Source organism: Theobroma cacao, chromosome 5, assembly GCF_000208745.1.
Source record: "Theobroma cacao cultivar B97-61/B2 chromosome 5, Criollo_cocoa_genome_V2, whole genome shotgun sequence".
NCBI classification, from domain to species: Eukaryota; Viridiplantae; Streptophyta; class Magnoliopsida; order Malvales; family Malvaceae; genus Theobroma; species Theobroma cacao.
The window spans coordinates 26,422,273-26,433,500 of record NC_030854.1 but is presented as its reverse complement, the minus strand read 5'-3'; the positions used below and the strand labels follow the sequence as shown (position 1 = coordinate 26,433,500).

The 11,228-nt window shown below is 32.6% G+C and overlaps 1 protein-coding gene across 4 annotated transcripts; it reads left to right on the top strand.

Annotated features, from left to right (window-relative positions):
* Positions 1,524–7,284, top strand: LOC18598873 (AP2-like ethylene-responsive transcription factor At2g41710). Of its 4 annotated transcripts, XR_001927735.1 has the most exons (10): positions 1,524–1,900; positions 3,132–3,214; positions 3,356–3,364; positions 3,456–3,544; positions 4,164–4,237; positions 4,311–4,361; positions 5,212–5,276; positions 5,455–6,083; positions 6,672–6,751; positions 6,836–7,284. XR_001927735.1 is itself a non-coding variant. In XM_018120550.1 (9 exons), exons 1-9 carry the CDS (start codon positions 1,689–1,691, stop codon positions 6,887–6,889), a joined length of 1,260 nt encoding a protein of 419 aa, XP_017976039.1. In that variant the 5' UTR covers positions 1,527–1,688; the 3' UTR covers positions 6,890–7,284. The 4 variants fall into 4 exon arrangements, 3 of the variants coding, with proteins under 3 accessions (XP_017976039.1, XP_017976038.1, XP_007028653.1); XM_018120550.1 differs by lacking the exon at positions 6,672–6,751 and having other exon boundaries at positions 1,527–1,900; positions 5,218–5,276; XM_018120549.1 differs by lacking the exon at positions 6,672–6,751 and having other exon boundaries at positions 1,527–1,900; positions 5,215–5,276.

Sequence of the window (11,228 nt, the reverse complement as noted above, 5' to 3'; positions counted from 1 at the left end):
ACAAATTCATGTAGACAAAAATGGGTGGATGCATGGATGTACAAATTCTTAAATGCATGGAGAGGCGATTAAATGTATTTATTTGTGGATAAATAGAGGATGAGAGGATGAATGGACGGATGTACAAATTCTTAAATGCATGGAGGGGCGATTAAATGTATTTATTTGTGGATAAATAGAGGATGAATGAATGATGTAGAACACAAAGCGGTTTGATCATGAATGGACAATGAAACATTATATGCATGATGGAATTATAATGAAAATCAAATTATTTGATGCAAATTACGGTAATAAGGGTGAGGAAGAAAGAAAAAAAGCCTTTTTTTTTTTATAATTTGTAAAGAACAAAAAAGTAATGAAAGAAAAACTTCTTTTATTCTTTTCTATGAAAATTTGTTTTTTCGATTTTTTACATGTTGAGCTCAATTTCACAAGAAGCTAAAAGTTTTTACACAGTTCCTTATTATCATCCACGCTAAATTAGTGAGGCACCTTTATCCTCACTCATCATAAGTTATAAACGGAAAGAGTTCAATTTGAATGGGAGAATTTCACAAACCTACATAAAAGTCATCACCTCTCAAAAGCATAGGTACTTTAACCTTTTCTAAAATGGATGAAGTTTGAATACAGAGCTCATGCATGACTATGGAAAATGTCAATTGTGTGCTAAAAAACATACGAACCTTTGACTACTCATCTCATCAAACCCTGTTCTAAGTGTCCCAACATTTTATTAAGGATAATAATATGAATGAAACAAGAAAAATAACAAAATCAAAACATTAATAAGAAAAAATAGATAAAAACAAAATTATTGAGGTATAAGAGAAATAAAGTCAATTATAAAAATTAGTGGGTCAACCCTTAAGATAACATACTAACTCGACTCTCAAAGTTTTGAGTGGAGCCGTCAAGTTATTCCAACAAGTGATGAAAAGAATCCAACCGTTTGATATGTAGAAAAGTTATCACTAATCTTTTTTATTCAAATGTGGTTACCTATTTAATTGAATATTTCATTTTTTATTGAGATCCTATACTTGACTTAGATTTATTTAAAATAGATAGAATCTAATCTACAAAATTCACAATATAATTATGTACGGGAAAAACATTAGCACATTCACTACAATTGTGTAGAGAGAATGTTCTACCATTATTTTTCATTTTTTCTTTTTAACTTTCCTTTTTTTTTCTAAAATATAGTTATTGGATTTAAATATTAATATGGATTTGTAAGGTATAGAAGCAACTTTTTTCAGTTCTTTTAAATTTTGCAATACATTTTCGCTATTTCCCCTCTATGGTTACGAATTAAAGACGGGAATATACCTAAACGACGCCGGTGTCATGGTATTCATTGTTGTTGACAGATGCCAAAGCTACAGAACTTTCAAAACATGTAAAATTACAAACCCAACCCTCTTCACATCCTAGCCGTTACAACCGTTTTATCTATACCAGTCCCAAACATCACCAAGTTAATAACACCAACCATCAGGACATTTTCGTAAATTCAGTTCTCCTCTTCCTCTCTCACTATTCGTTTTTTCCTCCACAGTGAAATCATCAAAGCCAAAACCGAAGACCCCAAAAGCCTACTCTCACTCTCTCAACTTCACTGTTTTTTCTTTGGTTTTTTGGAATTTTCGCTCTCCAAGAGTTAGGGTTTTTTTTCAATCATGGCTTCGACGTCGTCGTCGGATCCGGGGATGAAAGCGGAGGCCAGCGGCGGAGAGAATTCGGAGACGGTGATAGCAAACGATCAGCTATTACTGTACAGAGGATTGAAGAAAGCGAAGAAAGAGAGAGGCTGCACTGCTAAAGAACGTATCAGTAAGATGCCGCCTTGCACCGCCGGTAAACGCAGCTCCATTTACCGTGGAGTCACCAGGTAAAAAAGCAAAACAAATCAATAATTGAGGTTAAAAAAAGGTCTTTTTTGTCGTTTACTTACTTGGCTTTACTTAAATTCTCTGTTTTGGTTATTGATTTAAAAGATTATGAGTTTAGAGTTATGGTTTTTTGTGAATTTTTTATTTGATGGATGAATCTGAAGGGACTCTGATTTTTATTTGTTGTTTATCAGATTAGTTGATGTGGGAAAGGTAGCAGTTTCGAATAGTTTTTGATGGATTTGAGTTGAGATTTGACTGGTTTTAGCTTTGGGAATATGTAAGTGTTGCTGGAATTTATCACTAAAGTGAGCTGTCGATATGATCAAAACCTTAGCTTTAGGCTGCCAAAAGAACTAAATTTTGAGAATTATTCGATTTGGAGTTTGGACTTTTAGTTTGTCCCTGTTGTGAGTCAAGGAATAATTGAAGGTAAAAATTTGAAGGGCACAATTGATGTCTTTGGTGCATTTGATAATTTGTGTCTGACGTATAAGGGGGAAGTTTTGGAGAAAGGCCGATGTTGGAAACATGCCTCTGGTTAGTTGATAAGGCTCCTATGTATGATTGTCTATATGCTGCCTAGGAACCAACGAGAATGATAGGATATAAGTCTGGTGGCTTTTGGAGAGCAAACTTAAAGAATGAAATGGGGAAAAAATTCAACAGGGTTTCTCTTAAATACATGAACGTCTTAACTGCAAGACCTTGAAGAGACATCAATTCTTTCTTCAGTATTATGCAGGCTGCACGTCAATGTTTTGGGTCCCTGTTGTCAGCATATAGCTGTTACCAATGGTTCATCTGCTTTTGACAGCCACACCTCTGTTTTCCTCTTTGCTTTTGGGAAAACTTTGATTAAATTGTATTATCATGATATCATCGGAGGAGTACAAATCTGCAAGAAATAGTTAAGGAAATTAAATTATGTGTACAACAAAAAATGTAATGTTTAAGGTTCTTCATATTACTGGATCATAGAGGTTTCTGTGGTGTGAAATTGGTACTGTATCTATTAGGGATATTTGTAAGTTACACTTGATGGCTTTAAAAAAAAAAAATTAGATAAACTAGGCCATTCTGAAGAAAATAGAAGATTCTGTTTAATACTTCTACGTTTTTCTTGGTTGATGCATGTTTTTCACAGTTGCCTGTAAACTACTAAAGAATTTAATTCCAGTCATAATACATGGGTGATTGATGCTTGTGGTTCAATTCTATGTATATTAGGCATAGATGGACTGGTCGTTATGAAGCTCACCTTTGGGATAAAAGTACTTGGAATCAAAATCAGAACAAGAAAGGGAAGCAAGGTCTGTCTATCTGCTTTTCTCTCTTGATTTAGATTTGCAGGCTAGTTAATTGCGACTTAACAGTTCATGTTTCTCACGAAAGCTGACAATATTTTTATTCTTTTTTGGTGCATGGGCTGCTTGGTTTTTGACCATTGTCAGTCTACTTAGGTACGTCAGGAGATTCGTGAATTTATTTCTTTGAACTTTCCTGTTCATTCATTTTACGATGATCTATTTATTAAGAAACATATAATTACAGGGGCATATGATGACGAGGAGGCTGCGGCAAGAGCATATGATCTTGCTGCTTTGAAATACTGGGGTCCTGGGACACTCATTAATTTTCCGGTGAGATGATCACTCAGTTTAGTACCATCACTTTGCGAAAAAAAAAAAAAAGACGAATTGAATGCTTTATCTCAGCATGTTTGTTGTGCTTGTTAGTAATTGAAAATTCCTTTTGATTCTTTTATTTTTCCTACCAATAATAATTCCACAAACTAAAATTTAATAATCATGGTTGAAAAAGCAGTTGTTACCCCTCCTTAGGAGGAATAACGTCCAAGGTTCAAATCCTCTCTCCCCCTTGGGTTCCTACTAGTCATATGAACCCTAAAAGATTTTAACCTTTTTTTGGTTATAAATATTAAAAACTAAAGAATCCATATGCGGTCTCTTAACGATGATTTTCCAATTTGTCATTTGAAACTTTTGTTCTCCTTGCAGGGGATATTAAATGCATACATGTTTCCTTCATTAATTATGTGCTTATAAATAGGTGGCTCACCCCAGTTTTTCTTCTTTCTTTGGATTTTTTTTTTGGGTTGGGTTTTGGGCTTTGGGGAAGGAGGGGTGTTGTTGAGAAGGTTGGTTTGGCATATAAGAATTTAGTTTGAATCTTCACCTTAATGCTTTAAGCCTCATCTGTCTGAAATTGAATGTTTAAAGCATGGAAAATTATTTGCAGGTTACTGACTATACTAGGGATCTTGAGGAGATGCAAAATGTCTCAAGAGAGGACTACCTTGCATCTCTTCGAAGGTGTGTATGAGCTTTGAAAGTGTTTATTCCCACTGCAACTTAGAGCTGTTACTTATAATACGTCTCTCTGCAGAAAAAGCAGCGGTTTCTCAAGAGGAATTTCTAAATATCGTGGTCTATCAAGGTACAATTTTACCATACGTATCCATACTTATATCTAAAACATGTAATATCTACTGTTCAGTAACCTAGTGCTAATGGGTATACCTAGTATTTTCAAAGATTGCAGATTTAAAATGCTGCTTAAAGCCTCCTTCTTTCTTATATAATTAGTTCTCAGACACCTAAAATTAAATCTCTGCAGCAAATTTCAGAATCCAACAAATCACACGAGACCATTGCTGCCAGAATTGGCAACTTCATGGTGTATTTTCTCGATCCTGCTCAAGCCAAAATCCATTTCAAATTAAAGATCCTTTTTTGTCTATTATGACAATCTAAAAGACAAGCAAATTTTCTTCTATTTATTAGTTTGCTTTCTGCCTAGTACTTGAGAAACAACTTAAAAATTTGCATAATGCTGTACTTTAATCGGGAATGGGAGTAGATCAGTTGGTCTCTCCGCAACCCATTTCTGTTCATCAACTTACCTTTCAAACTGTTTTATTAAATTACTTATGGGAATTCGAACAAATCTATCTTCCTAAACTTTAGCTCCATGTAGATCACCTTTCTGTCGGTATAACTGTTATCAACATGCAAAGAAAACATTCGTTACAGTTCAAAGAAATCAGAAGAAATAATCATTCTTTTTTTTTCTTCTTTACTTAATATGTTCTGAAATCTGACCCATTCATCATATGTTTGTCAGTTGGCTAGTATGAATGGGGTGTTAGTTCCTCATTTGTCTCCTATAAATTTCTTTATGTTGTTCATCTTCCAACGTGTGGGTGCATAATATCTCTGTAATAATGATTGTTTATTAATCTGTTTTTCTTTTTCCTTTTGTTATTAAATCTCTGGCTACCATGAAGTAGTAGGTGGGACTCATCATTTGGTCGTGTTTCTGGATCTGAATACTTCAATAGTATGCAGTACAGTAAGTCTACCAATTAATTTTAAGTTTAAATAACCAATGGTTGACTAGTTTTGTGGGATGACTGCAAATTTATTTTAGTTCACACCTTCTCTAGCAAAATGTAATTTGTATCTTTCACATGTCAATTCCTTGCACTAGTATAATATCCAACCGCTATCTTGTTAAATCAATGGTGTAGGTGATGATCCAGCCACAGAAAGTGATTACATAGGTGGTTTTTGCATTGAGAGAAAAATTGATCTAACAGGTTGCATTAAGTGGTGGGGAACCAACAAAACTTGTCAAGCAGAACCCGGAGCAAAATCTTCTGAAGAAGCTAAACATGCATGCCCAGAAGACATTGGCAGTGAACTTAAAACCTCAGAATGGGCAGTGCAGCCTACTGAACCATACCAAATGCCCTGTCTGGGCACTTCCCTTGAAGGGACAAAACGTAAAGGGTCCTCTGCCTCTGCCTTGAGTATATTGTCTCGATCTGCTGATTTCAAGAGCCTGCAAGAGAGAGCAGTGAAAAAACAAGAAAACAATGCTGATAATGATGAGAATGAGAACAAAAATACTATAAACAAAATGGATCATGGCAAGGCAGCTGAAAAATCAGTAAATCATGATACTGGGAGTGACAGACTTGGAGCCACACTGGGAATGAGTGCTGGATTGTCTCTTCAGAAAAATGTGTTCCCCTTGACTCCTTTCTTGTCTGCTCCACTTCTCACCAACTACAATACCATTGACTCCTTGGTGGACCCTGTGCTTTGGACATCTCTTGTTCCTGTTCTTCCTACTGGACCATCTCGTAATCCTGAGGTTGGTATAACTTTCATCAAAGCTTTGTCTCTTTAGAAGAAGTAGAATAAAATGATATAACTAATAGATAAAGGCATTGTTGTAGTTTTTGTTTCACATATTTATTGTTTATGGGACATTTCATGAGTCATATAATTTTGATATTGAGAGAAAAAACATTGTCCAGTAAGAAAATCTCGAATAGAACCATGTGTAAGATAACCTTTCACTTATTCAAATTAATATGCTGTAATAAGTTATATCTATCAAAACAGCATTCTTTAGTAATTAGTCATCATTGTTATAATGCATTTTACGGAAGAAGGTCAAAATTTGATTTCAGGGATTTCTGAAATTGCACATCACGGTAGTTCCCAATTGACAATAAAACTGCTACTAGTATTCATTGCAGTTTTTTAATTGAAACACTTAACACTGAAAGTGAGAACCAACTAAAAGATGCTTTTGACATAACCAACCAAAAATGCTTTCCACATCCTTCTTATCTCTGCATGTATCTAACTATCATTTAGTGGCATCATCAAGGGCTTATTCCTAGTTTCCCATCACCTCGGGCTAAGATATTTTCTAACAATAATGAGATGGCAGGGGTGTTAATTGACTCATTATTCCTCAGTAATTTGAAAACAATTTGTTATTTCCTTCAAGCGCAGCTGGTTATGAAAATGGTAAGATATAAGGTGAATCATTTATCTAATTCATTTATCTTACATAAGTTGGCCTCATGAAGAAGCTAAAACATTTCTGTGCAGGCTAGTAAGACCGAGACTAGTTCAACATATACTTTCTTTCGGCCAGAGGGATGATTAATTTGAGTGCAAAAAAGGGGGGAACATATTTTGCTTGAATTCTTGATTTGGAGATTTTTGCAGTACAACACTGGCAGCAGTATGCACAGCTCATTTTGTCTTCAAACGAGACTTCTGCTTGCTTTTTACAGGTTTGTCACTTGAATTCTGAGAGAGAACATAGGAAGAAAATTGTAGTGTATAATACTACGTAGCATGTAAGATATCCCATGTGTATTATATGGTATTTATTTAAAAGCATGTATACTAGGGTTGTGCCAAAAATCAAATGAGTGGAGTTGGTTTTTCAGTTGAACAATAAATAGGATAACTTATATACTAATGTCTTTGTACTCAAAGTGAAAAATGCAATCAGCAACGACAATGGATGCAGGCAGATCTTATTGTCTTCATTGCTGCTGCTACTACTACTACTACCCATAGGCCTGTTGCTGTACGTTTACATGTTTCTTATTAACATCTATGCAACAAAAATTTATCAAAGCAATGATGTAATTGGGAGATAAAATGTTATAGTAACACAATATACTAGTCATTGTTGATAATTCACATAATTCATATTCTGTATTACTTGAAACATGTCTAGATCATCCCCTATCCTTTTCTTTTGAAACATATATTGAGAAAAAAAAAAGGAAAATAAAATATGGAAGAAGAAAAATGAGAAGGATTTAAAAAAAAATTATAATTTGAAAAAATCTTCAAGTGATCACATTTTCTCGAAAATAGTAAAAAATGGAGGAAATACGAAAAAAGAAAAAGAAATAAAATAAAATAGAAAATTTATATATTTTCATTTCTTATTTGTTATTACCTTTTGATTTTTTAGAGTTTCCTTTTAGGTTCCTTTTCTTTTCTTTTCTTTTTCTATTGGCAATTGGGCGACCCAAGACCAAATTTGCTAGTGTCACAACTTGGGGGTGAATTAATCGCTTAGCTTGATTATCATTCATTTATATAAGGTGGAAATTTGACTTGAGCTCAAGCTTAAGTTTGAGATAAAAATTCAAAGCAAATTTTAAAATGTCAATAAATAATTATTCAATTTATATATTAAAAATTTTTCGAATTACTCAAACCGAGTTACAAAATTTGAACTTGGCTTAACTCGGTCAAACTTAATTAATGGTGAATGAGTTGAAATAACTAGACTTGGTACACCCCTACCACAAGGCTTCCCCCCTCCCTTCATTCTTTGGGCCTCCCATCTCCCCCCTATCTCCACTCCCCTTGCCAAATGCCCTTGAAAATTGATGAAAATCCAATCAGTTCTTGAACTCAACTTGTTCAATTTATTGATTATGGATAGACAGAAGATAAATGGATTGATATAAATTTATTGTAAATAAATGGATAGATAAACATATAATGTATTAATTATGGGTAGATGATTTTGATTTTAATAGTATTTAATTTGTCTACTTTAACAAATTCCATGCTTGCCATTTGTTCTTCTTTATAGTATTTCAATATCATTTTAAGTACTCGATTTCTAGTCTATTCCATTGGTACTTACCGAATGCTAGTCTATCTCAAGGCATTGTGCACGTAACAACACATTACAACAATCCATTTTTATTTGTCTGTTCTCATTTGGGTACATAAACAGAACCAAGTTCAGTTCAAGCATAATGTTTTCAAATGGGGGAATTACAGTTTTGGGCAATGGAACACAAAATAATCATTGTTTGCTACCCTGAGAGAAAATATCTATTAAGAAGGAATGCTAATTTTCAAAATTCCTAAGTAGGTAATGACATTTACATTTTGACCCTTTTCTTCAGAAAATTTTTTATAACTTTTGATTGCTTGGAAAGAAAAAAAAACTTTTTTTATGTAAAATATTTTACTAGTCAACAAAAACATTCGTTAATCCCGTAAAATATTTTACTTCTTTGAAAGACATTTGACATTTTTTAAACTTATTTCGACGATTGTTTAACGGCTTTTTTTTTTATGTTGTTGTAGTAAATTATCTTAATAAAAACACATCTTTTCATGAGATAGCTCTTGGTGAACAAATGTAATGATTTTTTATCAATGAAAAAACACAACTTTTCACTTGATAACAAACATAACTTTTCATAATTCATATTAATTTCATTTCTGAAAATTATAGCATTATGGTAGTCCACCAAAATTAATTCAAAGAAATTTTCCTTTCTAATGTGGACTAAAAGATCCACCAAATTCTAAACTACCAACATATAATTCATATAATTCTGATATATTTTCGTTAAGTATTACAATTCCAAATTAATTAGTTTTCTTAAATGAATTCTAGCATTCGTATGTCATATCAAATGCTTTTCCAAATGAATACATGCAATAATTTAAATATCAATTTGAATGTGTGTTTTTGCTACAAATTTGTTTTAGAAATTCTAATTGACTTTTGTATACAAATCTTTTGATACATTAAACCCGAGCAATTGAAGTTTTCTTAAGACAACAACATTTTTACTACTCTTTTTAATTTTTTTTGTTCATTTTTTTGGATGTCCCAAATCTATACTCTCTTTCATTTTCTTAGCACACAATACTTTTACTTTTTCTCAAATTTCACATTTAATTTACATGATTTTTTTGCCTTTTAGTATTTAAAACTATGAAACATCAATTTTTTTAAGAAAATAAAATTTAAATATAAAATACACCAATATCGAATAATTTTTCTTAAACTTGACCAAACTCCTAATTCAAAGTACTAAAGTTTCAAAAGATATGTTTGTAGGAAACAAAATTTTCGATTGAGGACAATCCTGTTTTGGATAATTAATGATTTTTTAATATACAGTATATTGTTGGGATGGGACTTTCATGGACGAATATCATGTCTTTATTACATGTAACATATAAGGTTTTTCATATCGGAGCATGAAAAGAAATCTTACTTTTTTTATTGTCATCACCGTTCCGTTCTTGTCACTTAAATTATTATTTTTTTAATATTGGAGTGTAACTCTTCAATTCCTCAACTGGTAGCTGAAGAAATCTTGACACAATTGAATTTCCTTCCTGATATAACATATGAGGCAAAATGTAATAAACAGAAGATTACGAGTCATACAAGAACCATCAAAGGTGCCTTCTCCAAATCCATTGGTATGGAAGACTTCAACTATGCCAAATTAATGACCATGATGGAAGCTTTGTTCATATTTTCATCCTCCTTTTAGATCTTTTAACTACATCAAAATTGAATTTTAATTTTTTCTAAAAAGCAACAAAATTGAGTTTTAATCACACGTCTTTAGGCAACATATATTTTTTTATATAGTGAAATCTTAAAAAGTACAGCTATTCAAACTTTTAGTTCCATTTTTTTTACATTTAATAGTAATATAAAAAAGTGCAACTTTTACTAGTGTATGCTTTTTTTATAAATACATTTTATTCATAATACATCTAAAATTTTATATAATGAAGTCAAATTTATAAAAATATTTTAAAAAATACAAAAAAATATTATTAAAAATATTTTTAATAAAACATTTTAAATATACTGTCTTGAATCAAATTTATTATATTGTTTTTCATCCTCTCATTAAGATCTAGCTATTCTTCTTTTTGGTTTTAAATGGAATTGATGATATCTTTTACCTCAATTAAAAAATCTAAATCTAGAATTGGGACCAAGCCCGTAAGTTGAAGGGGTATCCCACCCTTTGGACAGGTTTAATCTTGTTTGTGAAGTTTAGCCGCTAGTCATGCCATAATTTTCTCCCCACCTTCTTAATAATTTTTTTAGAGTCATTATTGTAGTTACATTTTTTTAGTGCATTTATTGACTATAGTTTAAATAGTAATTATGGTGTTTATGATATATGGTACTATTGCCTCTACCTTCTTACGGACGGATTGTAGATAGACATGGCTTGTCACGACCCGGAACTTCCTATCGGGCCCGTGACAATTGCCACGACATCACGATAGACACTCATTACCTCGAATGCCAATCGAAATCCCGTAAGGCTTAGCATCAGCTTCCGCATGTCCCCGATAAGCGACAGTTATTAAATCTCACATTTCAAAAAAATCATAAGTCGTTTCCAAATCAAAACAATAAAATATTATTTTTTTTGGCTCACAGGGGCATTTTCGTAATTTTTCTTCAAAAATACCGAAACTTGCCAAAAATATGGTGTAAAAGATAAATATGTTCATACATACTTTAAATCAGATAACTGAAGTATAAAATTACTTTTACAGTGACACGTGGGCCCCCAACTGACCAAGAAAGTGTAGGGCTACGAACCCTTACTTTTTAGGATGCAACTTCGAGATTAATTCTCGTCTTAATCAACTATCAACAAACTGTCATGAGCCTGAAAAA

Excerpts from the sequence above, each read along its gene's own strand:
- LOC18598873 (XM_007028591.2), top strand. The coding sequence starts at position 1,689 with ATGGCTTCGACGTCGTCGTCGGATCCGGGGATGAAAGCGGAGGCCAGC. Across the intron at positions 1,901-3,131 it reads ATTTACCGTGGAGTCACCAG|GCATAGATGGACTGGTCGTT; the intron begins GTAAAAAAGCAA and ends TATGTATATTAG. Across the intron at positions 6,084-6,835 it reads GACCATCTCGTAATCCTGAG|GCTAGTAAGACCGAGACTAG; the intron begins GTTGGTATAACT and ends ATTTCTGTGCAG.